Source organism: Trichomycterus rosablanca, chromosome 11 (assembly GCF_030014385.1).
Source record: "Trichomycterus rosablanca isolate fTriRos1 chromosome 11, fTriRos1.hap1, whole genome shotgun sequence".
NCBI classification, from domain to species: domain Eukaryota; kingdom Metazoa; phylum Chordata; class Actinopteri; order Siluriformes; family Trichomycteridae; genus Trichomycterus; species Trichomycterus rosablanca.
The window spans coordinates 13,455,760-13,482,855 of NC_085998.1; the positions used below are offsets into that span (position 1 = coordinate 13,455,760).

Consider the following 27,096-nt stretch of genomic DNA (forward strand, 5'->3'; position numbering starts at 1 on the left):
GTTTTGGATGCGCTGATGCCCTAGTCCTGCCTTGCTCTTAATGTTTTTACAATTTATAATGATATTTTCAGCATTTAGCAGACCTTTTTATCCAACGCAACTTACAGTACTGTGACAGTATATTCTCTAAGCAATTGAGGGTTAAGGGCCTTGCTTAAGGGTCCAACGGTGGCAGCCTGGCAGTGGTGTGGCTTGAACCAGTCACCTTTCGATTACTAGTCCAATACCGTAACCACTAGGCTACAACTAGACCCCCCATGACCCTTACCAAAATAACGTGGTTGATAATAATAAAAAGATTAAACAAATTATGCCTGCCTACTAGGGCTGGCTCGATACCACATTTTTATGTCCGATACTGCAAATTGAGTATCTGTCGATACCGATACCAATCCGATCATTGGTCATTTCTCCTCTCAAACAACTAAGCAGTAATAATACGTCTCAATGCACCATGGTTAAACTAGCTATCTAAATAACAATGCTCAGACTGTGAAACTAATAAACCTACATCATTACACTTATGCAAAACTTATGCTTATGCTGTTTTTATTTTAACTTTTATACACAGAACATTTAGCAGCATTTTTGGTTTCACTTACATTCGAGCTGTTGTTCACTTGACACATCTCGCTTTACGGCGTGTCGTCCAAAGTGTCTACAATTGGAAGACGTGGACAAACAAACGCGATGGACCAATTAGAATTGATGCAGAGTTTGGTTGAGATTTTCCGTAAAAATTCTGTCACGTTTTTAGATGATTAAACCCTGCTGGATTTTGAAGAGGACGTCTGTGGCTAAACGGGAAACGGTGTAGTTTGTTTTATTTCATAACACGGATGAATTAATCATTGAGGATGTGAGAGATCTCCAGGCAGATGTTGCTCTATGACCTCAGTGTACTTTTTTGCATTAAAGCTGCCATCACAGAAGTGTAAATTACCTTTGCCTAGGGCACTGACACCACCCCATACCATGACAGACCTTGGCTTTTAGACTCGTTGCTGATAACAGTCTGGATGGTCCTTTTCGTCATTGGTCCGTAGCACATGGCGTCCATTTTTACCAAAAAAGACCTGGAATGCTTTTGTACCAAACCATGATTACAATCACCTGTTGACATCACCTGTTTTAGGGTTGTAATACAGTCAAAAAATAATAACTAAGGAAGCACTTCTGTCAGTCGCTCTGAGTAAGATTATTTGCGAAATGCTGTAAATATAAGTGTAAAAACAATAGCAGTGTGTGGTTTCCTCTGTAGCTTTGATGAGTAAATAATGTAAATGATGCAGAACAGGCTTATATACTTCCCACCACATCAAAACCCACACTATCAGTACTGCGTCTCTTATTGAAATTTACTTAACTCTGTGTATTTATATCATTCTCAGCATTTCCTCTCTTCTCTTCTTGTGTGAAATCGTTCGTATGAATGTCCTTTTTATGTGAGCTAGGCCTAGACTTAATGATGCAATTCCACATGAATAAGTGAATTCATTCACATTCTCTATGCCTATAATGACGCAAGACGAAGTGCAGAAAGCAAAATACAGTAAATTTGAAAGATGCTGAATTGAACACAGACCCACAGGGGTATGGATGATACCTTCTCCTCTAATGATAGTTTTATGATACAGTTGAGTCTGATGTGGCCAGATTGTTATGTGTGAACAACTACTGTAGACTTTTCTGAGTGGATATACAGACAATAAACACCAACAATACCCAGAGAGGGTGAGTGTTATTGGCACAGATACCCATCATGAAGGAAACAAGTGGGGTGTTACATGTTTTTACTATTATACACTGATCAGCCATAACATTAAAACCACCTCCTTGTTGCTACACTCACTGTCCATTTTATCAGCTCCACTTACCATATAGACGCACTTTGTAGTTCTACAATTACTGACTGTAGTCCATCTATTTCTCCACATACCTTTTAACCTGCTTTCACCCTGTTCTTCAATGGTCAGGACCCCTACAGGACCACCACAGAGCAGGTATTATTTAGGTGGTGGATCATTCTCAGCACTGCAGTGACACTGACAAGGTGGTGGTGTGTTAGTGTGTGTTGTGCTGGTATGAGTGGATCAGACACAGCAGCGCTGCTGGAGTTTTTAAATACCGTGTCCACTCACTGTCCACTCTATTAGACACTTCTCCCTAATTGGTCCATCTTGTAGATGTAAAGTCAGAGATGATCGCTCATCTATTGCTGCTGTTTGAATTGGTCTAAAGCCTAAAGACTTGTGACTCGACTCAGACTCGTATTTGTGACTTGTGAACATCTCTGCTTAGTAGTACAACAAACTAAATGTTGTTTCCATTGCTACAGTCAGTATTTGTAAAAACACAAAAGTACATCTATACAGTAGATGAAGCTCATAAAATGGCATGATATTTGCAAGATAAGTAAACCTTCTCCAGTGGCCGGTGAGTGTATTTTAATTTCTCATTCAGTAAGATTTGAAGTAGTGGAAGGGTTTGATCTAACGTACACTACTGTACCATTACAGTTGTAAAGATTGCACCTGGACCTGTTACACAAGAGAATAAATGTGGGAATTTGCTTTTCCTCTTCTGGGTTTATGTGGCCTGTGGTTTTAATAATGATTCACTCTTGTGTGAGTTTCTATTATATTTGAACAGATTGGATATTAGGTTATATAGGAGACTGATGACTGTAAGCTGTCTCATGAGATTTCTAGCTAACGTCCCTAACACAGTTTGTCTTTCATCAACGGCAACATGAGAACAGAAACACTTTGTTCTTCACAGCTTATGAAATTCCCTCTCTTCTAATAAAACCAAACACATATGACCATTAATGCAAGCAAAAATCTATGTGCACCTTTTTACAGGAAAATATACAAGATTCACACCTTGGTCTACGGGTTCATTCATTAATATTATTTCTTAGTAGTAAAGAAGTAAAAATAACTAAGAGAAGAGCATAACCATTGATATCCAGGGTGTTCCTAAAGTCTGGACACATAGGAAATATCACCAACTGTATCTAACTATATGTTTACTAAAATACACACACATACATATTGCCTCACAAATAGTGAAAACACATTGAAGATGTTTTTGATTAATATTCTAATGAAATAAAATGTTGTTGAAGAATTTATTGAAAATATGCATTTTGCCTATGTGTCCAGACTTTCGGGATACCCTGTACAGTAACCTCCCTTATAGCCCTTCTTGCTGTAAGGTGCCACTGGTAAAGACAACACACATTGTTCAATTTTTGTCTATTCTATACAGTAACTTTCTTTTAATGCATCAACTACAGAGCTCACAACATTGGGAATACAACAGTGGTGCTGTCAACCATCTGTAGTGCACTATACCCACATAAAATGCTAGTTACATTTTTAGGATTTGAAAGATGCACAGTCATTTCAAGCTGACAATGTTGGGCTCTTAACCTCTTAACCTTCAGCTTTAACCTATGATTGCTTGGATTGTACGCTCTATTGTGAGTATCAAATAGAAGTGGTGACTTGGTGGTTAAGGTACTGGTAGGGTGGCCAGCCGTCCGGTTTCAGCTGCCAGTCCTCCATCCACGCAACGCTAGGACGGACACTTAAAAATCCTCCTTTTGGAGTGAACTGGTTTCATTTTTGATCAATCTTATCTGCCATTGGCTCGGGTACACATCAAAACAAATGCTTTGTATTTCATTGGTTTAACAGCCTCATTTGACTGCTTATAGTGCTACCACTGGCCAATCGCTGAAGGTCCGCCCTCTAAATGCTAGTCTGTGATTGGGTGGTTGAATTTCGCCCGCCCGCTCTGTTCTGTAAACACCTCTAATAGAGTCAGTTAGTCAGCTCTCATGCTCAGGAACGCTGTGAAAATGCCAAAAAGTAAACTTTTGGAGGCAGCGAGGAACGGACTTAAATATCAAAAGTAGACACAACATTTAGAGAGTAAAACAGTAATTTGTTATAGAATTCTTGCTTAAATTGGTCAAAAACTCTGTTATATGGGTTATGGTTTCATTCTGTGTTGCAGTATCATGTCCCCCTGTTCCTGGTATGATGTTCTCCTCTGGGGTGTAATGTCCTCCTTTTTGTGGCTATGAATGTGGCCACCCTAGGTACTGGCCTGTTAATCAAATGGGTTGAGAGTTAAAACCACCAAGCTGCCACTGTTGGGCTCCTAAGCAAGGCCCTTAACCCTGCTTAAATTGAGTCATATATCATTTTAAAAAAGCATTTGTCTTTTTGGTTTACCAAATGTAATTAATAAGCCAGTTTTAGGCAATTAAACACAGCCAGGCTTGATTGCATTGTGCAAATCTTCAAAGTTATACACATAATGTTGTTTGACAATTTATAGCATAAAAAATTTATTGTATGTTTTACCACTGCTTTATCCTGGCAAGTGTACTGATTTACTGCACGAAAGGCAGAGAACACCCCGGACAGGTCACACACACACACACACACACACACACACACACACACACACACACACACACACACACACACACACACACACACACACACACACACACAGAGCAATTTTTAGTAGCTACAATTGTCATAACTGCATGTCATTGGACTTGTGGCAGGTAATCGGTGCAGAGGAAGCCCACACGGACACAGGAAGAACCTTGGCCACCCAGCCGGAAACTTAAAGCAAGGTCCTTCTTGCTGTGAGGTGACAGCACTACATTTTTGCCTATTCTACTTGGCAAACCATCTGTAATTACTAGGGGTGTAACGATAATCGTTTCACGATGCATCGCGATGCAAAAATGTAGCGATGTGCATCGTGGACATCTGCGCGATTGCACGTGCGTTCTGTTTATTATTTGTTAGTTTATTGTTTATAATTTATTAGTGATGGGTCGGTCGCGAAGAATCCGGTTCTAAGAGTCGCCTCCTTAAAGTGAATGACAGAATCCTGAGCCAATTCGTTTTTTTCCGGGGTTTTTTTCCGTTTCCGTGGTACTAAGCAGGAGGGGAGGGGTTACAGACGCACACACACACACACACACACACACACACAGTGCGCACACGAACAGGAGGGAGAGAGAGAGCGTGAGAGAGAACTTACACGCTGGAAAGGTGAGGAAAATGAGTGACAGGAAAAAGTAAAGTTCAGACCCACTGAGCTGATGGGAGACCAAGTGTTCAGTCTACACACATCTTATACATGTCACTGTGTACTGTAGCAACATCTGTCCCCTCAGATAGAATCTTTTCTAAAACGGCAGATCATAACAGAAAGGAGAAACAGGATCAACCCCTCAAAGAGCTCCTTGGTTTTTCTGAATGCTAATCTTCACTAAATACTTACAAATACTGTCACCTGGATGCTGCTTTTTCTTTTGCACATTTTCATTTATATTTTGTTGAGTGATACTTTGTCGATGTTGTGTTGTTCCATTGTAGATGCAAATTTACAAATAATCAAACACAATCAGACCTTTTGGTCTAATTGAGATGGGTCTTTGTTTTTGTATTTTATAATTTATTGTTGTAGCACTCTGTTCCATGTTGAGTATATAAATAAAGCCATTTAAATAATACACATTTAATACAATGTTTTTTTTACATTAGTAATTCATTTTACATGTAATTTGTTAATACATTAGTTCAAGCAACAAAAAAATCTGTTTAAAGACTCAGCTCAGCTCAATGAGCTTGTTTAATTACTTTGATTTTCAATTTAAGATGGTGATAAGTAACTTAAATTTGGTAAACCTGTTAGGTTACAGTAAAGTACTCTGTTCTTGGTCATTACCTTTAATTGCAGGGGACTGAAGTTTTTTTGTTTAAAAATTGTACAAGAAAATGTGCATTGTTTTGCACTGTTTACACTTAAAAAAAAATCGTGAGAAAATCGAATCGTGAGCTCAGAATCGTGAATCGAATCGTGAGCAGAGTGTATCGTTACACCCCTAGTAATTACCCAAGGTTATGATAGTTCCTTGAACTATTTTGCAATTTCTTTAATCATTCTTTAATTGCAAGTTCTTTAATCATTTTCCTTCGGAATTCATTATAAAAGAATTCATTATACAACTGAAGCACTTTATTGACTGATTTAAATTATTCTCATATAACCTATACAGTATAAAGTCAGTTGACCAAATCACATGCTCATTCTTTAAATAGTACTTTTTTGATAAATAAAAAGGTCTCGGATGACAGCATGAATGTTTAATAGGCTGAAGAAGTGAGTCAGGTTGGGGTGTGAGGAAGAGATGTCTAATTAGTGCAGTTCTGATTAAATGTCTCGGAGGGTGGATTTAATTGCTCTGAGAAGATGGCATGTGTATTCAAGCCTTCTGTAGATGCTGCACTGCTGCTTTCATCCCTGCACCCTGCAGCCGAATGCTTCTAATTCCTGGAATCAAACTAAACACACACACACATGATACAATGATACTACAAGAGGAGCTGGGAGTAGTCAAATCAGTATTAAAAGAAAAAAAAAACGAAAAATGATTAAGCACTGAGCCACGTGTGTTCCTAATTTTAAAGAAGTCAGTAAGTGTGGCTAAAAGAACAAAAATGATAGACAACAAAATAGCAACCAAGTGCACCTTGGTAAGCCTGATTAGCCTTTATATACGTATATTTGATTTGATTTGCTTGAGTTAAATTCACACCACTTATAAGACAGTGAGATACCAGTTACCATACTCTTATATTTGCACTGTTCCTGAAATGCCCACATACTACTGACATCTACTTATGTTAAATATTTAAAAATAAAGACAATAGTGATTCCGAGACAACAACGTAAATCCCGTCACTGAGAGAATCAGCGGTCAATGATTAGCCTGGAAGACTGCTGAAATTTTACAGAAAGCTGTTTGGGCAGTTCAAGGGCAGAATGATGGCTAGGAGGTCAGTAAGACATGGTGAGTCAGAAAGGCTCTGTCAGTCTGCAAAGGTCCAGCGCTCTGTGATTTCACCCCTGGCTCTTACTAATGCACAGCACTGAGGAAAGAGAATGACCTTAGCAGTAGCACGTCATGTCAGACTCCCTTATAAGATAATGACTGTTAGATTGCGCCAGTAACCAATTACCATTTTAAAACTATCTCTATATAACAGTTACATACAGTTAACAGCTGAAGTGGAAATGTTAAATGGATTGCAATGATTTTTGCATATTGTGTTTTTCTGTGAATGAATTATTGGAATTTTTAAGTGTTTTGTAGGTTTTGCCATGTTCTGTGACATGGCCTATTAATTCATAATTAGTTTTTTTTAAACTACAAAGTAGGGCTGGGCGGTATGTCCAAAAATTTGTATCACGGTATTTTTTAAGATTCTGAGGGTTTCATGGTATATCACAATACGTTTTTTTTTGTATGACTGTGACTTTTTATATGTCTGTGGCTTATTCAACTGTCACAAGTACATAACTATAAAAAGTTTTAGGTTCACCATGTATATAGTGAAGGTGTTGAGTACTGTAAGCTTTGCTTGGCCCCACAAAATGACGCAATTATGTCACAATGATGGAATCGGTATGTGTGAAACAGTTGCAATAAATACAATTTTAATTGTTTACTTAATATTTAAGTATTGTACAATTACCATTAGCTCTCCCTTTAACAAATACGACATTTGAAAAGTGGACGACTTTAAGTATCTCCGCTTCCAGTTCACTTATAACGTTGAAATAGCGACTAACATGAAGAATTTTTGCCCCCTAAAATATACCTGGAATCCACTGTTTTAATTATTGCACTGAAATTATTATTGCTTCTTTCTCGACTGTCTATAGAGGAATCGTGTTCTTGCATATGTGGATTGTTACTACGTTCATAATGTCGTTGTTTGCACCAGCCGTGGCTCGACAAATTGTACAGTATATAGTGTTTTAGTCTGTTCTAAACTGCCAACACGGCTCATTTCTATGGCAGGTTCTTCCGGTGCATATTTGGTCTTCCTCTCTTCATCCTCCATCTGTTTTTGTTTATTTTTTCTCACCATATTGAGGAAGCCTCTCATCTGGTAACACTGTCATGTTAATGCTAACTGGCTAACTACTTAATCTGCATGGCGTGCCATAGCACTTTTAGCGGCGAACAATATTATATGATCTGCTGCCTTTTGAAGCCTATGGCTGTTGTATTAACTATGCTACAGTATGGCGGTATTTAAAAAATCCAGACAGTATGAGGAATCAAAGATGGTGTACCAAATGTACCGTCATACTGCCCATCGCAACTACAAAGTATTACTTTTGTGTACATGAAACAGTGTTCTCTTGCTGAAGTTGTATTGTAGGTTTTGCTATATAAATATTCATTTTCTGTGACATGGCCTATTAATTCATAGTTAGTATTTTTGACTACAAAGTATGACTTTTGTGTACATGGAACAGTGGTCTGTTGTTTTCAACAATGGTTGAAAAAAATTCTAATTGTTGTCCTACTGTAAAAAAACATTTGTCCAGGTAGTAATCCAAAAATTACCAGTAAATGGTTTGCTATAAACTATACACACACACACACACACCCCGATCAGCCATAACATTAAAACCACCTCCATGTTTCTCCTCCATTTTTTCAGCTCCACTTACTCACTTGCTTTGTTACACCCTTTCATATATATATACTGTATATGTTTGCCTATGAAGCCAAACCTGGACCAGAACCTGATCTCAACATGACCCACCTCTCACTCCTGTCTGTGCTAATGTGTGGTGGTGGAATACATGTTTTAATAGCTGGTTGAACTGCTGAGTCTTTTGCTCTTTTGAATGACAACTATTGACCTTTTTACTTAGTACTGGAGTACACTATAATAAATAAAAGAGATTTGTTTCCACCAACACTTCTATACATTTTAGTTTGGCATACTGTCACTATAGAAACTTTAGAATGATTGCTTGTCATTTTCATAGGCATAATTAATGGATATATTTATCATACTGTATCATAAGTTTTTTAATTGCTGTGATGATGTCAGACATTTTTCTCCCTGAATATGTATGCCTGTCTTGTCACGTCACATCAGTCTGAAATATTTGGCATCCTCGTCCTGCAATTAGCATCAACACAGAGACTGGGTTTTGTGGGTGCAATTTATTTCCTGATGTCTACAGTGCATATGGAGAGATGCCAGATTAGCTAATGACATGCTATTTATTTACTTGTTATTTACTGTTGTAATTTCAGAACAATCAGCTGGAACATCACATTTATCCCCCCCTAGTGTGCCACGGAATGACAGTTAGTGACTCACTGTAATTAATGTGCTTTTTTTTTTTTAAACAACATACTCATTCATTCAGTTGTTTCTTAGACTAAATTTGAGTTCTTTCTTAAGTTTATAGTGGGTTTTTAAAAACATAACAAAACCTGCTGATTAAAAATGCATAGACAACAGACATAAGAATATCTGAAATCTCACCATGAGCTTGTTGGACACTGCCTTTAGGGCTGCCTCTAACGACTATTTTTCTCTCGATTAATCTATAGACTATTTTATTGATTAGTCGATTAATCTAAAAATTTTCCTCCAAAAACTTTAATTCAGAATCTCATTTGCGCTTCTTTTATTTTAACAACAAACTGTATGGCATAATAACATGGCACAAAACAATGTAAACAGGGTTTATGTCCATAGTATCAAATTCTCAAGTGCTTCATATTAAACAAAGTGCAGCATGTGTTTATGACATTCCGTTCACAAAGCAAAGTGCTTAAACTTATAGCAGAAATAAAATAGTTAGATGTAGGCACGTCTCATTAAGTCCAACATACAGTAACGACGGAATTAGCCCAGATTCTAACCTACACATTCACTCAAAACTTACTTCAAATTCAAGTGTTTCACATGAGAAGCGGTAACCGCAAAAATCGCGAACCCAACACAGCAAAGTGTGCCGCGATCTAACTGAACTTGCTAAGGAATACGGTATTCCAAGGTCTCTGCAATTCAGAAGCTTAATAAAACAATATAGAAGTAAAAGTTTTGCCGCGTCTCATGCGCCCTAACTGAACTCGCTAAGGAATACGATGTTCTAGGATCTCCGTGATTAAGAAGCGTAATGAAACAATATAGACGTGCAACATGGCACTAGCGCTGCTGTGGTACCATCAAAGCTTTGTACAGTGTACAAACCACCTTTTTGTTTTGTGTCAGTTTTAAGTATTCCTAAACTTTTGATTTGGGTCTTGGAAATCTTTTAGCTTTTCTTTGAAAGCTCTCTACAATTGGCCTCTGACTGCATTTTTTAAGACTGGACAGTGACTGGACCAAATACGACTTAGGTCATGTACGCAGCAAGTACATGCTGAGGTACAGTGCTGAGGGAAATCATATGAACGCTTATATGAATGGAAACTTCGTAGAAATTAAAAAGGATCATTTATAAACATAATTTTAAAAACGATGCATCGACTTAAAATATTGACGTTGATGCCGACCAATTGCGGCCTTAATTGCCATGAATATAGAGTTGGTTCCCATTTTGGAGTGTGTCTGTGCTCGTTTGTGTCCATTTAGTTAAAAAATGTTTATGAGGTCAGGCCGAAGTTGAATATAAAGACTTGAAGATGTTAAATGAGGTTGGGATCATAGCTCTGTGTAGGCAACCAGAGTTTCTCCACACCAGACATGTCAATCCATATCTTTATGGGCTTTGTTTTGTGTTCAGTCGTACTGAAAGAGAAAATTACATTCCTCTAACTTTTTTTCAAAAATTAAAAGCATATTTATTTTATATAATTGATTTGAATCGGTGTGGCCATACACTGATAAGGCATAACATTATGACCACCTTACTAATATTGTGTTGGTCCCCCTTTTGCTGCCAAAACAGCCCTGCAACTGCGATGCACTGTGTATTCTGACACCTTTCTATCAGAACCAGCATTAACTTCTTCAGCAATTTGAGCTACAGTAGCTCGTCTGTTGGATCGGACCACACGGACCAGCCTTCACTCCCCACGTGCATCAGTGAGCCTTGGCCGCCCATGACCCTGTCGCCGGTTTACCACTGTTCCCTCCTTTGAGCACTTTTGATAGATACTGACCACTGCAGACCGGAAACACCCCACCAGAGCTGCAGTTTTGGAGATGCTCAAAAACGTTTGCTCATTTTTCCTGCTTCTAACACATCAACTTTGAGGATAAAATGTTCACTTGCTGCCTAATATATCCCACCCACTCTACCAGATATGCCATCAAGCTGCCCTCATATAAAAATGTTAATTCATTCATTTTTTATTTCATTTTTTTTTTAACATAGATCTCAGGTGGTGCACTGTCTCTTTTTTTATACAGCACTCCATACAGAGGTGCCAGGTTAAAATGTCCTGCTGCTAGACCAATGTGTTATACACGTAGGAAATAAAATAAAAGTGGATTTAAAAGCCTGGTTTAATCAGAGAATCAGAAAATTGCTCATTACAATTTAGAAATTGCTCCTTACAGTACTTTGTAAAGTCTGTAATGATTACCATTTTGGTTCAGTTGCAACCCAGCATTGACCTTGCATTTTAGCTATATTTAACTTATAATTTGTGATGGTAATTTATTTTGATTTTACAAATTTCACAAACATAATTTTTTTTGTTTAAAACTTGGTGTGATCAGACCTTGAGGACAGAAACTAAAATGCAGCAGTGTGTGAAGGGAGAAAAAAAAAAAAAAAAGATAATGCCAGAGTAAGAGCATATAGCAGTGAGAGAGAGAAAGAGAGAGAGAGAATGACGGGACGTTATGGCAGTGAGAGATGGTGACAGAGTAAGGAATCACTGCTCTGTATATCCTTTCAATGAGAAAAGCAATAAGCAGTTATGCATCATTGTGTCAAATTATTCTCCGCAGCGCTGTGGTGCGCTTCATCACTTTGCGTTGCCAGGGATACAGGCAGAGACACCGGGGTGAGGGTGTAGCGGCCGGGGGTTCATAATGGATCATTATTACACCATAAGATCTGATCCTCAAGGACTCAAAATCATGGATAGGTGTAATATTTACCCACTAATGAAAAACCTAGAATTTATTTACTCACAGTCTGACATTAACAGGTGTCTCTAGATGAAAAGTGTATTAAACAGCTAAAGACACCAGCAGGTGTGTAAAAAGTATATTTATACAGTTCTGTAAACAAGTAACATCCCATTTTCTAATTGTTTTCATTTGTTACACTTAGGGCTGGCTCAATACCACTTTTTTATGTCCAATACCGATACCGCAAATGGAGTATCTGCCGATACCAATACCAATCCGATACCGTCAGTTCTCCTCTCAAACAACTAAGCAGTAATAATACATGTCTCAATGCACCATGGTTAAACTAGCTATCTAAATAACAATGCTCAGACTGTTAAACAAGTATTCTAAAGGAATAAATACAGAACCTACAACATCACACTTATGCAAAACTGCTGTTTTTATTTTACCTTTTACACACAGAACATTTAGCAGCATTTATGGCTTGTTTAACAGCACTGTACAAACATTTAAAATAAAATTTAAAGTGCAACTTTATCTGTATTTAACAAATAAATTATAATTCCAATATAAAATTAAATTAAATAATAAAAAATAAACAAATGTATCTATCTTGTCCGGGCTTGGAGATCTCTCACATCCTCAGCGATTGATTCATTAGTGTTACGAAATAAAACAAACTACGCCGTTTCCCGTGTAGCCACAGACGTCCTTTTCAAAATCCAGCAGGGTTTAATCATCTAAAAACATGACAGAACTTAAACCGAAAATCTTAACCAAGCACTGCATCAATTCTAATTGGTCCATTGTGTTTGATTGACATCCACATCTTCCAATTGTAGACACTTTGGACGACATGCTGTCAAACAGTGTTTTTAGATGTGGCAGTAGTAGATGATTTTTTTAAATGCTAAAAGTTTAAGTAGATCAGTGTGTTTTAATTTCTGAATGGTGTTATTTACATTAAGTGTTATTTACATTGTGTTATTTACGTTAAGTGTTATTTACATTGTGTTATTTACATTAAGCAACAGTATTGTATCGGATTACACGTTTTTTTCCTTCCGATAGCCGATCCAGTGATTTGGGCCAATATCGGACCGATACCGATACAGGGTATTGGATAGGTGCCAGCCCTAGTCACACTTAATAATTTAACAAAAACTATCAAACAAAATGATTTTATTTAGAAATGCACATATAAAACTTTGATGATGATGATGTTTGATGTATGTGTTTATTTTGTATTTTGTACATAAATCACTGTTTTTAAAAGATACCCAGAGCTCATGCTTAAGTAAAAGTACCGTACTTCAAGCCAAAGTACCGTAAAATCAAGCAGTATTTACATTATTACCCTGCTCCCCCTTTATTATTCAATTCATTCATTTATTCATTGTCTGTTTTACCACCGCTTAATCCTACTCAGGGTCGAAGTGAGTCTGATTCACTGGGCGAAAGGCAAACACCCTGGCCAGGTTGCCAGTCCATCACAAGGCAAACACACATGCACTCATTCTCACACACACACACACACACTCATACCTTAATTTTAGTAGCTACAATTAACCTGACTGCATGTCTGTGGTAGGAAACCGGAGCACACAGAGGAAACCCACGCAGAATCAGACAGAGCATGCAAACTCCACACAGAATTGAACCAGACTGCTCCACCTGGGAATTGAACCCAGGACAGTGCTACCCTTCAAGCAACCGTGCCCCCCCCTTATTGAGTAGTAGTGTTAGTACTTGTATTATTATTAGTGTTATAATAGTGTAATTATTATTATTATGTTATAGTAAAATTCTCAGCACTGCAGTGACAATGACATGGTGGTGGTGTGTTAGTGTGTGTTGGGCTGGTATGAGTGGATCAGACACAGCAGCACTGCTGGAGTTTTTAAATACAGTGTCCACTCACTGTCCACTCTTGTTTACCTTGTAAATGTAAAGTCAGAGACTATCGCTCATCTATTGCTGCTGTTTGAGTTGGTCATCTTCTAGACCTTCATTACTGGTCACAGGACGCTGCCTGCGGGGCGCTGTTGGCTGGATATTTTAAGTTGGTGGACTATTCTCAGTCCAGCAGGGACAGTGAGGTGTTTAAAAACTCTGTGTCTGATCCACTCGTACAAGCACAACACACACTAACACACCACCACCATGTCAGTGTTACTGCACTGCTGAGAATGATCCACCACCCAAATAATACCTGCTCTGTTAGTGGTCCTGGGAGAGTCCTGACCATTGAAGATCAGCATGAAACTCTTTCTGAAAAAAACTATGATTTATCATTCCTTACAGCAGCAGGTTTTCCAGGTTCTGATGCAGCAAATCATCTCCTCACATCACACTACTGCATTCATATGTAATTTAATCTAATTAGCAGACATAATTCAGTGCAACAAATGTGCAATAACAGAGGCAATCAGAAAGTGTGCAATTACTTTTTCACACCACTGTAATAAGATGGTCAAATGACATTTCCCACAGCTTGCCTTCTGTCTTTATTAGCCTTTCCTTAGGCTGCACATTCAGAAAGATAGAGCTCAGAAAACTCATTGTACCCCCCGGCTGATATTTCCCAAGTGATCAGATTAGGAGTCACTGGCCTTTGTCAGAAGAAGGATAGAGATTGAGAGTGAGAACCAGCTCCTCAAAGTAAATCGACCAGAGAGTAACAGTGCTTAGGAACCACATCTTCCTTCACACTGCTTCAGCACTGAAGGTGGCATCCAGAGTTCCAGAAATAGAATGTATATTTATTTATTAATCATCAAACCACAGCTTATATTCTTACTTCTAAATCTACATAGTTTACAGAAAGTAACCTACATATATTCTAATCAACAGCCTGATTGTCTAAGTGCCACCATGTAACTAAAATACTCTTCTACTAAAAATAAAAGGGGCCTCATCAACCCTGTGTAAGGGGCTCAAAATTTCAATCACAGTTTTTGCTTCAAGAACTTGTTACAGTGCAATATTTGTGAAGGTGTACACATTTAAAAATATTACACAAGATTAAAAAAATAAAAATATAAAAATAAATAAGAATGAATAAAATCATTAAAAGAATAATAAAAAAACAAATAAAATAATGAAAAAGAAAACATTAAAATTACTATTAATAAAAAATAATAATTAATATTTAATTCTAGTTGTCGTATAATGTTTTATTAAATAGCCAAATCAATTAGGGAAATATTACATGGCATTTAATCAGTCATACGCAAAAGAATAGCTTTAAAATAAATGTATTGCCTAAGCTATAAAGTTCTAGAATGCAGAAGTTTTAAATGAGAATAATTATTCTTTTTATAAAAATGTCCTGCAACCCCATTAGCATCCCGTGGCAATTCCACATAGGGTTCTGATCCCACGGTTAAGAACGGCTGCCCTAGTGCATTAATGCAGGTTTTTTTTAAATCATGCCCATTACATAACTGAGTGGCTTATTAAATAATCAACGTGGGTAGAGCTTTGGGCTATCAGCTGCAAGGTTGAGAGTTTGAATCCCAGCTCTGCCAGTCAGTCACTCTTGGGCCCTTGAGCAAGGCCCTTAACCTCTCTGCTCCAGGGTCGCCATACGGTGGCTGACCCTGTGCTCTGACCCCAGCTTTCAAACGAGCTGGGATATGCAAAGAATATATTCTAATAATCTTATAATTATTAGGATAATGCATTAAAGTACAATAAAAGGTAAACAAATTAAGTACTATTTGTGTTCCAATATTTTAATAAATGATGAGCAATAGTTATTGCGTAACTAAATAAAGTCATAACATGTGGGTTTCCTCCGAGTTCTCTAATTTTCTCTTCACCTTCCAAAATCATGCAGAAGGTGGACTGGCTAATCTAACTTCACACTAGGAATGAGAGTGTGTACACAATGTGTAGTTGTGTGTTACCTTCTAATAAAATGTTTAATTATCCAGTGTGTATTTCTGCATTCTTCTCAGTGTTTACAGGTGGCACTGGACATACAGGACCCTGATCAGCATAAAGTGGTTACTAAAATAATTAAATAAAAAAAATTATAATTATTGAATGATTAAATATTATACAAATTAATGTGACTTACTCCTTTTTTTTGGATATCATTCATTTCCATCCCACGATGTGTCAATAACCATATAAAAATTCTTCAGACTACCAACTTGATAAGGAGGACAGAACACTGATGAATACAAAACATCTGGGATACAAACCCCACGTTTAGGGACAAATTGATAACATACAAAATGTTTTATTAAAAAATGTAAAACAACTTTTATTCAGAACATAATAATAGTTTTGGAAAGGTTTCAGTTAGTGGGGAGGATCTGGATATTATTTGTCTGAAAATAGGCAAAAGATGAATCTGGAGCTTAAATGTATTAGCCTGGATGTAAGATTAAAAAGTATTACACATTGGCGCCTGCCCATAAGGCATCACACACTGGTGGGATTTAGGTTAGCCAGTTCACCTACTGGCAAAGTTCTGATGTGGCATGTAACTGGAACACACAGAGTAAAATAATGCAGGGGCGGCACAGTGGCTCAGTGGGTAGCCTTTCTGTGTGGAGTTGGCATTTTCTCCCCGTGTCTGTGTGGGTTTCCTCCGGTAGCTCCGGTTTCCTCCCACAGTCCAAAGACGTGCAAGTGAGGTGAATTGGAAATACAAAATTGTCCATGACTGTGTTTGACATTATACTTGTGAACTGATGAACCTTGTGTAATGAATAACTACCGTTTCTGTCATGAATGTAACCAAAGTGTAAAACATGACGTTAAAATCCTAATAAATAAATAAATAAAATAATACAGACACAGGGAAAACATACCAAACTACACAGTAACTAGAACTCTGCAATGACATCCCCATCTATAACCCCACTATTCCCAATACACAGAACATAAAACAATATAATTGAAATTTATTACAGTACCACCATTATTTTATTGCTCCTGACATCAAGACCATCGCCAAGGAGATGAAGAGTTTCTATTGCTAATAATTAGCATAAAATGACCTTCATTTTTTAATACGACATTTAACAGTTTGATTGCTATGCAGTGAAGTGTGTCAGTGGACCATATATTGCCCAGTAATGAACAGAATCCCACAGACAGCAGTGATAAAGGAAACACAGGTTAGTTTTTGCAAGCATGACTTACTGAAGAAATTAGTTTTAATGGTTCTTGGAATCCAAAATTAATTAATGATGTAATTAATCTAAAGATAGTGATAAAGTGATTGGTGTCCTGTCTATAAAAGGAATAAAGAATTTTGTCATTTTGACGGCTAAAGTATATAAAAGAGAAAACATTCATTTTAAGGTGTTTTTTTTTTTTTACCCCTTTTTCTCCCCTTTTAGCGCATCCAATTGTTCAATTAGCATCGTGCTTCCTCTCTGTCTATGCCGAACCCTGCCCTGACGGAGGTGATTGAAGCTAACCCGTATCCCCTCCGAAACACGAGCAGCAGCCAGATGCATCTTTGCCACCCACACATTGACGAGTCTGGCGCCACCTAGCGTTGCATGCGGAGAGACACACCCTAAGGGCACCCCCTCCCATCTCTGTGTAAGCGCCTCCAATCAGCCGGCAGAGAACGCAATCGCATTCTGACAGAGAGAGACCCACATCCGGTTCTTTGTCCCACCCCCCACATGAGCAATCGGCCAATCGTTGCTCATATAGCCACTCAGCTTCGAACCGGTAAAGCAAGGCTGGATTCCATACCACGCTTCTCAGAATCCAGCCCTGGTTGCAGCGCGTTTCTTTTTACCGCTGCGCCACCTGAGCGGCATTTTAAGGTGTTTTAATTCTTTTTTCTTCTACTAAACCTGGCACAATTCAAATTAATATTTGTTATTGTTTTATACACCGATCAGCCATAACATTAAAACCACCGCTTTGTTTATACACACATTGTCCATTTTATCGGCTTCACTTTTGTAGTTCTGCAATTACTGACTGTAGTCCATCTGTTTCTCTGCATGCTTTGTTAGCCCCCTTCCATGCTGTTCTTCAATGGTCAGGACCCCCACACGACCACCACAGAGTAGGTATTATTTGGGTGGTGGGTCATTCTCAGCACTATAGTGACACTGACATGGTGGTGGTGTGTTAGTGTGTGTTGTGCTGGTATGAGTGGATCAGACACAGCAATGCTGATGGAGTTTTTAAACACCTCACTGTCACTGCTGGACTGAGAATAGTCCACCAACCAAATATATCCAGCCAACAGCGCCCCGTGTGCAGCGTCCTGTGACCACTGATGAAGGTCTAGAAGATGACCAACTCAAACAGCAGCAATAGATGAGCGATTGTCTCTAATTTTACATCTATAAGGTGGACCAACTAGGTAGGTGTGTCTAATAGAGTGGACAGTAAGTGGACACTGTATTTAAAACTCCAGCAGCATTGCTGTGTCTGATCCACTCATACCAGCCCAACACACACTAACACACCACCACCATGTCAGTGTCACTGCAGTGCTGAGAATGATCCACCACCTGAATAATACCTGCTCTGTGGGGGTCCTGACCATTGAAGAACAGCATGAAACAAAGCATGCAGAGAAACAGATGGACTACAGTCAGTAATTGTAGAACTACAATGTGCTTCTGCTGATCACCGCTGGGGATTTGAGCCCTGGATCCCAGAGGTAGTGGGCTAGTGTAATTTACCGCTGTGCTACCTGAGCGCCACTAAAAATATTGGTAGTAACAATTCACTGCTTCTCTTACATCCCACCTTCCGTGGCCAGATCTACACACAAGTCACACAGTATAATAGGATGCACCTTTGGGAAACACTCCAACGTGAATTTACAAACAGCCTGCAATGCACAGCAAATGTGGAACAGATGGTGACCTTTCAGATAAGGTCGCTCTCATAAATAAAGCACTATCAAAATCTGTGACGATAAATGCCAACACACAAACAGGACAATGATGATGTCTGGAAGTATGTGGCTGGTTGTTGACATTGTTTGGGCAAGTATTACTTTTACAAATGAGATGTGGGGTGATTTGCAGAGGTTAGTAATAATGTTCTGCATTTACTTAATGTTCTAATTAAATTGTATTTGTCAGACTAATAATAATTAATACTATTTACTGTAGTAAATTATATACTCTATTTATTCTCATTCATTTAGCCACTTTTATTCACCTTTCATCATTCTGTAATTATATTCTAGTCTATACACTGTACAATCAGCATTATCTGTTTAACTTGTGTCTCCTCATTTCACTTATCTGGTTACTTCTGCACTTTACCTGTAATATACGTACACTGATCAGCCATAACATTAAAACCACCTCCTTGTTTCTACACTCACTGTCCATTTTATCAGCTCCACTTACCATATAGAAGCACTTTGTAGTTCTACAATTACTGACTGTAGTCCATCTGTTTCTCTGCATGCTTTGTTAGCCCCCTTGCATGCTGTACTTCAATGATCAGGACCCCCACACGACCACCACAGAGAGGTATTATTTGGGTGGTGAATAATTCTCAGATCTGCAGTGACACTGACATGGTGGTGGTGTGTTAGTGTGTGTTGTGCTGGTATGAGTGGATAAGACACAGCAGCACTGATGGAGTTTTTAAACACCACACTGTCACTGCTGGGCTGAGAATAGTCCACCAACCGAAAATGTCCTGGGCAGCGTCCTGTGACCACTGATGAAGGTCTAGAAGATGACCATCTCAAACAGCAGCAACAGATGAGCGATCGTCTCTGACTTTACATCTACAAGGTGGACCAACTAGGTAGGAGTGTCTAATAGAGTGGACAGTGAGTGGACATGGTATTTAAAAACTCCAGCAGCGCTGCTGTGTCTGATCCACTCATACCAGCACAACACACACTAACACACCACCACCATGTCAGTGTCACTGCAGTGCTGAGAATGATCCACCACCTAAATAATACCTGCTCTGTGGTGGTCCTGTGGGGGTCCTGACCATTAAAGAACAGGGTGAAAGCAGGCTAAAATAAATATGTAGAGAAATATATGGACTACAGTCAGTAATTGTAGAACTACAAGGTGCTTCTATATGGTAAGTGGAGCTGATAAAATGGACAGAGTGTAGAAACAAGGAGGTGGTTTTAATGTTATGGCTGATCGGTGTATGTAAATAATCTCTATTTTGCACTTCTGGTTAGATCCTACTGTATTTCATTGGCTCTGTTCTTGTACTTTGCACAATGACAATAACCGCTCACTACCGGTTGGGCATCTACACAGACATGTCTGAGGGGTGGATATGCCTAGTCGAATAGCCTAGTTAATGAGAGGTGCACTTGTCAGTGTGCTCTCACTTATGGATGGTGGCATCTAATACACCTGTGTTTCAACAACTATAAATTTATACCAGATGTGTATTAGATCTTTTTGGATTAAATTTTACTAACATTATTTCATGTATTTTATTCTTACATACATCTCTCACAAATGATCTTCAGACCTTAATTTGCTTAGAAAATTAATTAATTAGCTGAAAATCTATTATATAGTTTCTAAAATATTAACAGAGCTTTCTAGACTTCCACATTGTGATGCCAGTGGCGAAGTGATTTGTGGCTTGAGGTCAAAACCAAACTTGTTAACTCATGTGTATATAAAACTTATTTTAGGCACAGATGCATAGCCATAAACATAAAACGGATTTTATATAATTGCTTTCATACACCTGTTAGCAACAAGAGTGACAAACACCTGGACACAATCATATAAAGGGGTGTTTGAATATTTTTGACCATATTGTATACACTGACTGACATTGAAAAGGTTAATTTCTTTTAATTTTATTATAAAATTAATAACACCTTAAACATCCCTGCCAGAACAATCGGTTCAATAACCCACAAGTGAAAAGTACCTGGACTTACAAGTAATCATCCCCAGGCAGGTGTGCCACATAAGATTTTGCACATAGATAAATAAACGAACGGATGAGAAGAATACTTTTGAAAGAGTTGCAGGATGACCAGGATGCAGCAGAAATAACATTTTAAACAATATGCAATTCTACATCCCATGCAGAACTCAAAAAACAAAAGCAAACATGCAAAACTCCTAAAACATCCAAAAACTAGTGCTAAAAAGCACAGGAAACCGTTTCCTAAATGTACACATAAGTATTTAAATAAACTAAAAATGTAGTCAAACTAAACAAAAATGGAACCATTTGGCATTTTTTGAGAGTGGGATCATTAATATATGGGACTGCTGCTCTGCAAACATTATGAGGTATTACACTTTATTGAAAAAAAACATAAATAAGCAATTACCAAAATATATAAGAGAATTGAATTTTTTGGCTCCTTCAAACATAAAGCCTAAATAACAAAAGTGGTTTATAAGCAAGGGTAAGATGCTTGCGTGGTGTAGCCAATTTGCTAACTTGAATCTTAATTAAAGTATACAACGATCAGCCATTACATTAAAACCACCTCCTTGTTTCTACACTCACTGTCCATTTTATCAGCTCCACTTACCATATAAAAGCACTTTGTAGTTCTACAATTACTGACTGTAGTCCATCTGTTTCTCTGCATGCTTTGTTAGCCCCCTTTCATGCTGTTCTTCAATGATCAGGACCCCCACAGGACCACCACAGAGCAGGTATTATTTGGGTGGTGAATAATTCTCAGATCTGCAGTGACACTGACATGGTGGTGGTGTGTTAGTGTGTGTTGTGCTGGTATGAGTGGATAAGACACCGCAGCGCTGTTACTGCTGGACTGAGAGTAGTGCACCAACCAAAAACATCCAGCCAGTGCCAGTGGTAGCGCAGTGGTTAAGGTACTGGACTAGTAAACAGAAGGTTGCCGGTTCAAGCCTCACCACCACCAAGTTGCCACTGTTGGGTCCCTGAGCAAGGCCCTTAACCCTCAATTGCTCATTGTGTAAGTCGCTTTGGATAAAAGCGTCTGCTGAATGCTGAAAATGTAAATGTAAATCCAGCCAACAGCATCCTGTGACCACTGATGAAGGTCTAGAAGATGACCAACTCAAACAGCAGCAACAGCTGAGCGATCGTCTCTGAATTTACATCTACAAGGTGGACCAACTAGGTAGGAGTGTCTAATAGAGTGGACAGTGAGTGGACACGGTATTTAAAAACTCCAGCAGCGCTGCTGTGTCTGATCCACTCATACCAGCACGACACACACTAACACACCACCACCATGTCAGTGTCACTGCAGTGCTGAGAATGATCCACCACCTAAATAATACCTGCTATTCTGTGCTGACCATTGAAGAACAGGGTGAAAACAGGCTAAAAAAGCATGAACAGAAACAGATGGACTACAGTCAGTAATTGTAGAACTTCAAAGTGCTTCTATATGGTAAGTGGAGATGATAAAATGGACAGTGAGTGTAGAAACAAGGAGGTGGTTTTAATGTTATGGCTGATCAGTGCATGTCGAATTTAGTCAAAGTCAAAATGTGTTAATCTGACTTATGTGCGTACAGTATGGACTTATGCACTTTACGTACTATTAAATAAGTGAAGGCAAAAGTAATTTAATACATATTTTTTATACATATTTATCTTCTTTATCTTGTTCTTAATATGAAACAAACATTTGATTTATATGAATATCAGGTATGTGAATAATCATTTTCACCTTTATAATTCAAAAGAAATCTCTACATTTTTAAAGATCAGCTGTAAAATAGGTTTATTTAAAATTGAACCTAGTGCTGACCCTTTTTTCCCCTGTCACCTTCAGAAAAAAATTCTTTTCCATAGGCATACATCCAGCCCCCTGTGACTCTGGGATAAGAGCTTGCAGGATTCCAGCCATGACAGCACAGCAGATCAAAGCTTTCTGCTGGCGCTCCCTGCATCTCAATGGGCTGCGCTCTGCCATCAACACTGCAGGCTCACATCGTCATGTATCATTTGCCCAATTTGGAATTTCTTAGCGTGTTTTTTTCTGTCTGCAATCATTTGTCTTTAGATCTTCTGTTGCTTCACACAGTCTGTGAGCTCTGTTAATGTATATATGTGACCCTGGTCCGTGCAATTGCCCACTGTAGCTGGGTGCACTCTCATAGATGCGACCACTCTTATCTAAAAAAGGGAAATGCACTGTGATGTTAAAGGGGGATTGTGACATCCACTATTTATTGTTTTATTGTTCTCATACAGTGGGGTGTAGCCGCCCATATTTGGTCACAGATATACCTTGAAAACAACATTCTCTTGTGTTCAGGCAACAGCCAGGCAAGGACCATTAATGGCTCTTTAAAATTCAACACTAGAACATTAAATTAAAAATGGGTAACAGTAAACTGTCAGATACAATTTAATTCTGCTATTTTTAAGATATAAGTACAGGTTCAGTAAGTTTGGCTTTAGTGCAAATCTGAAGATTGTGAAAGTTAAATTATTAATGCTAACACAGACCATAAGGCAACACTTATAAATATATAAAAAATAGTCATCCACAACTACTTCAGTTATAAAAATGGTACAAAAACCTTGTCTGCAACAAGCGAGAGAGACACATTTTTTAGTTCCTCTGCTGATCTGACACTTTTATAGCCCAGCATGTGAAGAATCTTTGGACACACAGATTGTGTGTAGTCTACCATGTCAAAGGACAGTTTGAGCCTCCAGCTCTCAGCGTTAGCTGCCGAATCCCTGACTGTTCCATACTTATGTTTGGCCGAGAGCTCGTTACTTCCCCTGGTGTTAGCTTGTATCCAATCTACAACGTTTTTGTCCATAGAAAACCCAAGGTAGTCATAGATATCCTTGGTTTTCTGAAGAGGGTTCCTTGCTAAGTCCTCATATCGTACCAGCATGTATTTCCCTCTAAGCCAGTAGGGGTGACTGAGACCTGTAGAAACAGAGCTCAGAAAGTCATCACACACTACTGTCAGTTGAGTCAAATCCAGGTTGTAGGGTTTCCTTCCAGTGGCCCTCCAGATCCTCCACAAACGGTATGTGTCCCGGAAGGTCTCGATTCGTGAGGCGAGGATTCCTCGAGGGTCCCTGACTAGCTGGATCACCTTTAGATTGAGTCTGGGATCCTCCACCAGTGCCCTCAAATCCCCTATTTCAGGTACCCGCACAATCTTGATGGCTATGTGGCGTTTATCTCTGCAAGACTCTGCAGCAAGAGTCATGTTCAGGTTTGCACACTTTTTCACACAGTCCCCCTCATCAACGCTGGTCTCGCCTGGACTAAAGGCATCGCAGACGGGTTGGGAGCAGAGTGCTCGACTTGCGCCACGCCGAAACAACTTATCTGTGGTGTGATTGGTTGGTGGTGGCTTGATATAACTTTCCAGAAAGTGCAAGTCACATCCGTAGAGGCTTCGCAACAAATCCCGGCTTGCTCCGAGCATCACTCGCCGGTCAGCTGTATTCCGACTGTGCGAAAGCCTGGGAAGTAAAGCAGTCTGGACGTGATAAAGTGGCTCAAACAGGTAGAAGATATCCCAGTGATGATTCAGCAGCTGGCCAACAAACGATGACCCGCTCCTTGTTGTAGCTAACACTAAAATGTGGGTCTTGCGAGAGCTATTAAAAGATAAGTAAGAAAATTCGTCACAACCACGTTCAAAAAGAACATCTGGTTCTTGGCTGCCCAGATTGCAATTCTGTGGGACTGGGACGGTGCAAAGCTGGAAGGACTTGGAGGTAAAGGTCCGGATTGCTGTGTACTGGATGGCAATGGAGGCCAAGGCTAGCAGGATCACAGACTTCCAAGAACATTGCATGGCTGGGAAACTTCATCTAGGCTGGAAAACTTCATCTAGGCTCTGGTGGCGGAGTCTAGTCCTGTCTGGAGTGCAGAGAAGGAAATGTTTCATTATTGCGAGGCAGGGACATAACCAGGCGCAACACAGAGTGGGCATTCATGCCTTCCAGTGACCACAGTGGATCAGGGACAAGTAAACATACTTTTTCCTTTAGTAGGACATTTAAAAATAGTGCTGTTTAATTCAGGGTAAGTCATTTATATGTAAGACATACTTTTAAAAGTTAACAAATGTTTGAAAGCATTTTATACCAGTGTAGTCACACAGTGCTTGGTCACAAATTAAAATAAAGAAGTAGGCTTATTCTACTTGTTTTCCTATCTTCTCTCTTTAGAGAGATTCGACTCAGTGACTAAACACTGACTAATTTTCTTGTTAAACACCCACTTCACAGCAGGATGATTTTATATTTGGTAAAAGAATTACATAATCTAAATGACTTATTTTACAATGAAATAATAACTCATAAATGAGGAAAATTTGCCTTTTAAAAAACAGAATATGGATTTCTAAAGATGTCATTTAAACTAAAGACGTATAAAATATTTGTAAATACTTTACTGTATGAAACATTGCAAAAAAATTATAAATAAGAAGCCAAACATGTATACACACTACAAAAAAACCTTAAAAGTTTTTGTAATACTAAATTTCTATGGACATCAAGGGATGAATACATCACTGTTACCAAAGCTTGATTCAACTTCAAGTCTATATACACCGATCAGGCATAACATTAAAACCACCTCCTTGTTTCTACACTCACTGTCCATTTTATCAGCTCCACTTACCATATAGAAGCACTTTATAGTTCTACAATTACTGACTGTAGTCCATCTGTTTCACCCTGTTCTTCAATGGTCAGGACCCCCACAGGACCACCACAGAGCAGGTATTATTTAGGTGGTGGATCATTCTCAGCACTGCAGTGACACTGACATGGTGGTGGTGTGTTAGTGTGTGTTGTGCTGGTATGAGTGGAAAAGACACAGCAGCGCTGCTGGAGATTTTAAAATGCCGTGTCCACTCACTTTCCACTCTATTAGACACTCCTACCTAGTTGGTCCACCTTGTAGATGTAAAGTCAGAGACGATCGCTCATCTATTGCTGCTGTTTGAGTTGGTCATCTTCTAGACCTTCATCAGTGGTCACAGGACCCTGCCCACGGGGCGCTGTTGGCTGTATATTTTTGGTTGGTGGACTATTCTCAGTCCAGCAGTGACAGTGAGGTGTTTAAAAACTCCATCAGCGCTGCTGTGTCTGATCCACTCATACCAGCACAACACACACTAACACACCACCACCATGTCAGTGTCACTGCAGTGCTGAGAACGACCCACCACCCAAATAATATTTACTCTGTAGTGGTCCGGGGAGAGTCCTGACCATTGAAGAACAGCATGAAAGGGGGCTAACAAAGCATGCAGAGAAACAGATGGACTACAGTCAGTAATTGTAGAACTACAAAGTGCTTCTATATGGTAAGTGGAGCTGATAAAATAGACAGTGAGTGTAGAAACCAGGAGGTGGTTTTAATGTTATGGCTGATCGTGTATGCTGGGATCATAGCACCTGACATGGGCCACTGACCTTGTGCACCATAATTGCGTCCTAGGATCTTCTTTATGACCCAGTACCCTGCTCACTCGCTTTGACAACACACACCAAAATACACACACGACATCTGACTTTGTTTACAATTATTTTAAACGTCATATTTTGCAATCTCGTCATGTTTAAGGTTTTTGACAGTAGTTTATTCGAACCTCAAATTTGGCTAAAATATATATTTGTATGGGTTAAAATGTATTTATAGAAAGATGGTATTGTACAATTATCATATGTGTCATGAAGTTATATAAAATAATGTAACTGGTTACACAAACATACTACATGTTTTGTGTAAAACTGGTATGTTTGTATTAATACAGTATAGTTGACAGCTGAAGGAAAACATGAGAAGTCATAGAGAAGTTGTGAATTAAATATTGTAGTAGAATGTAAATAATTCGTGTAAAAGTGGATGTAGATACAGAAGTCCTGTGTTTATGATGTGACCGTTTTTACCTCAGAGCTGTCACGAAGCGCAGCCGCCAACAAGAACAGCAGAAGCACTGAAACTAACATCCATCACGAGCAGAAGCCGTGTACATCCACAGAGCGGAGAAACTAAAACCTAAAGCTGTGAAATGTGACAGCAAAACAACGACGAAAAGAGGCGGGATAATAATAAAAATCATGAACGCCTCAGAGGAACCGCTTATATTAGTGCGCGAGCAGCGATGAGATGATGCGCGTGGGCTGCTTAAAGAAAAAAAAACCGGGAGAGAGACGTGCACGCGTTAAAGAGCGCGAG

The 27,096-nt window shown here is 38.9% G+C and overlaps 1 protein-coding gene across 2 annotated transcripts; it reads right to left on the bottom strand.

Moving 5' to 3' along the window:
- Positions 1–23,060: 23,060 nt before the first annotated feature.
- LOC134323054 (carbohydrate sulfotransferase 1-like) lies at positions 23,061–26,895 on the bottom strand. Of its 2 annotated transcripts, XM_063004471.1 has the most exons (3): positions 26,808–26,895; positions 26,331–26,389; positions 23,061–24,762 (listed from the first exon to the last, which is right to left on the bottom strand). In XM_063004471.1, the coding sequence occupies exon 3, from the start codon at positions 24,695–24,697 to the stop codon at positions 23,429–23,431; it is 1,269 nt and encodes a 422-aa protein (XP_062860541.1). In that variant the 5' UTR covers positions 24,698–24,762; positions 26,331–26,389; positions 26,808–26,895; the 3' UTR covers positions 23,061–23,428. The 2 variants fall into 2 exon arrangements, with proteins under 2 accessions (XP_062860541.1, XP_062860540.1); XM_063004470.1 differs by lacking the exon at positions 26,331–26,389 and having other exon boundaries at positions 26,808–26,847.
- Between the last annotated feature and the right edge of the window lie 201 nt (positions 26,896–27,096).

What these genes read in the sequence shown, in the direction of transcription:
- LOC134323054 (XM_063004471.1), bottom strand. Translation starts at nt 24,697, where the DNA reads ATGCAATGTTCTTGGAAGTCTGTGATCCTGCTAGCCTTGGCCTCCATT.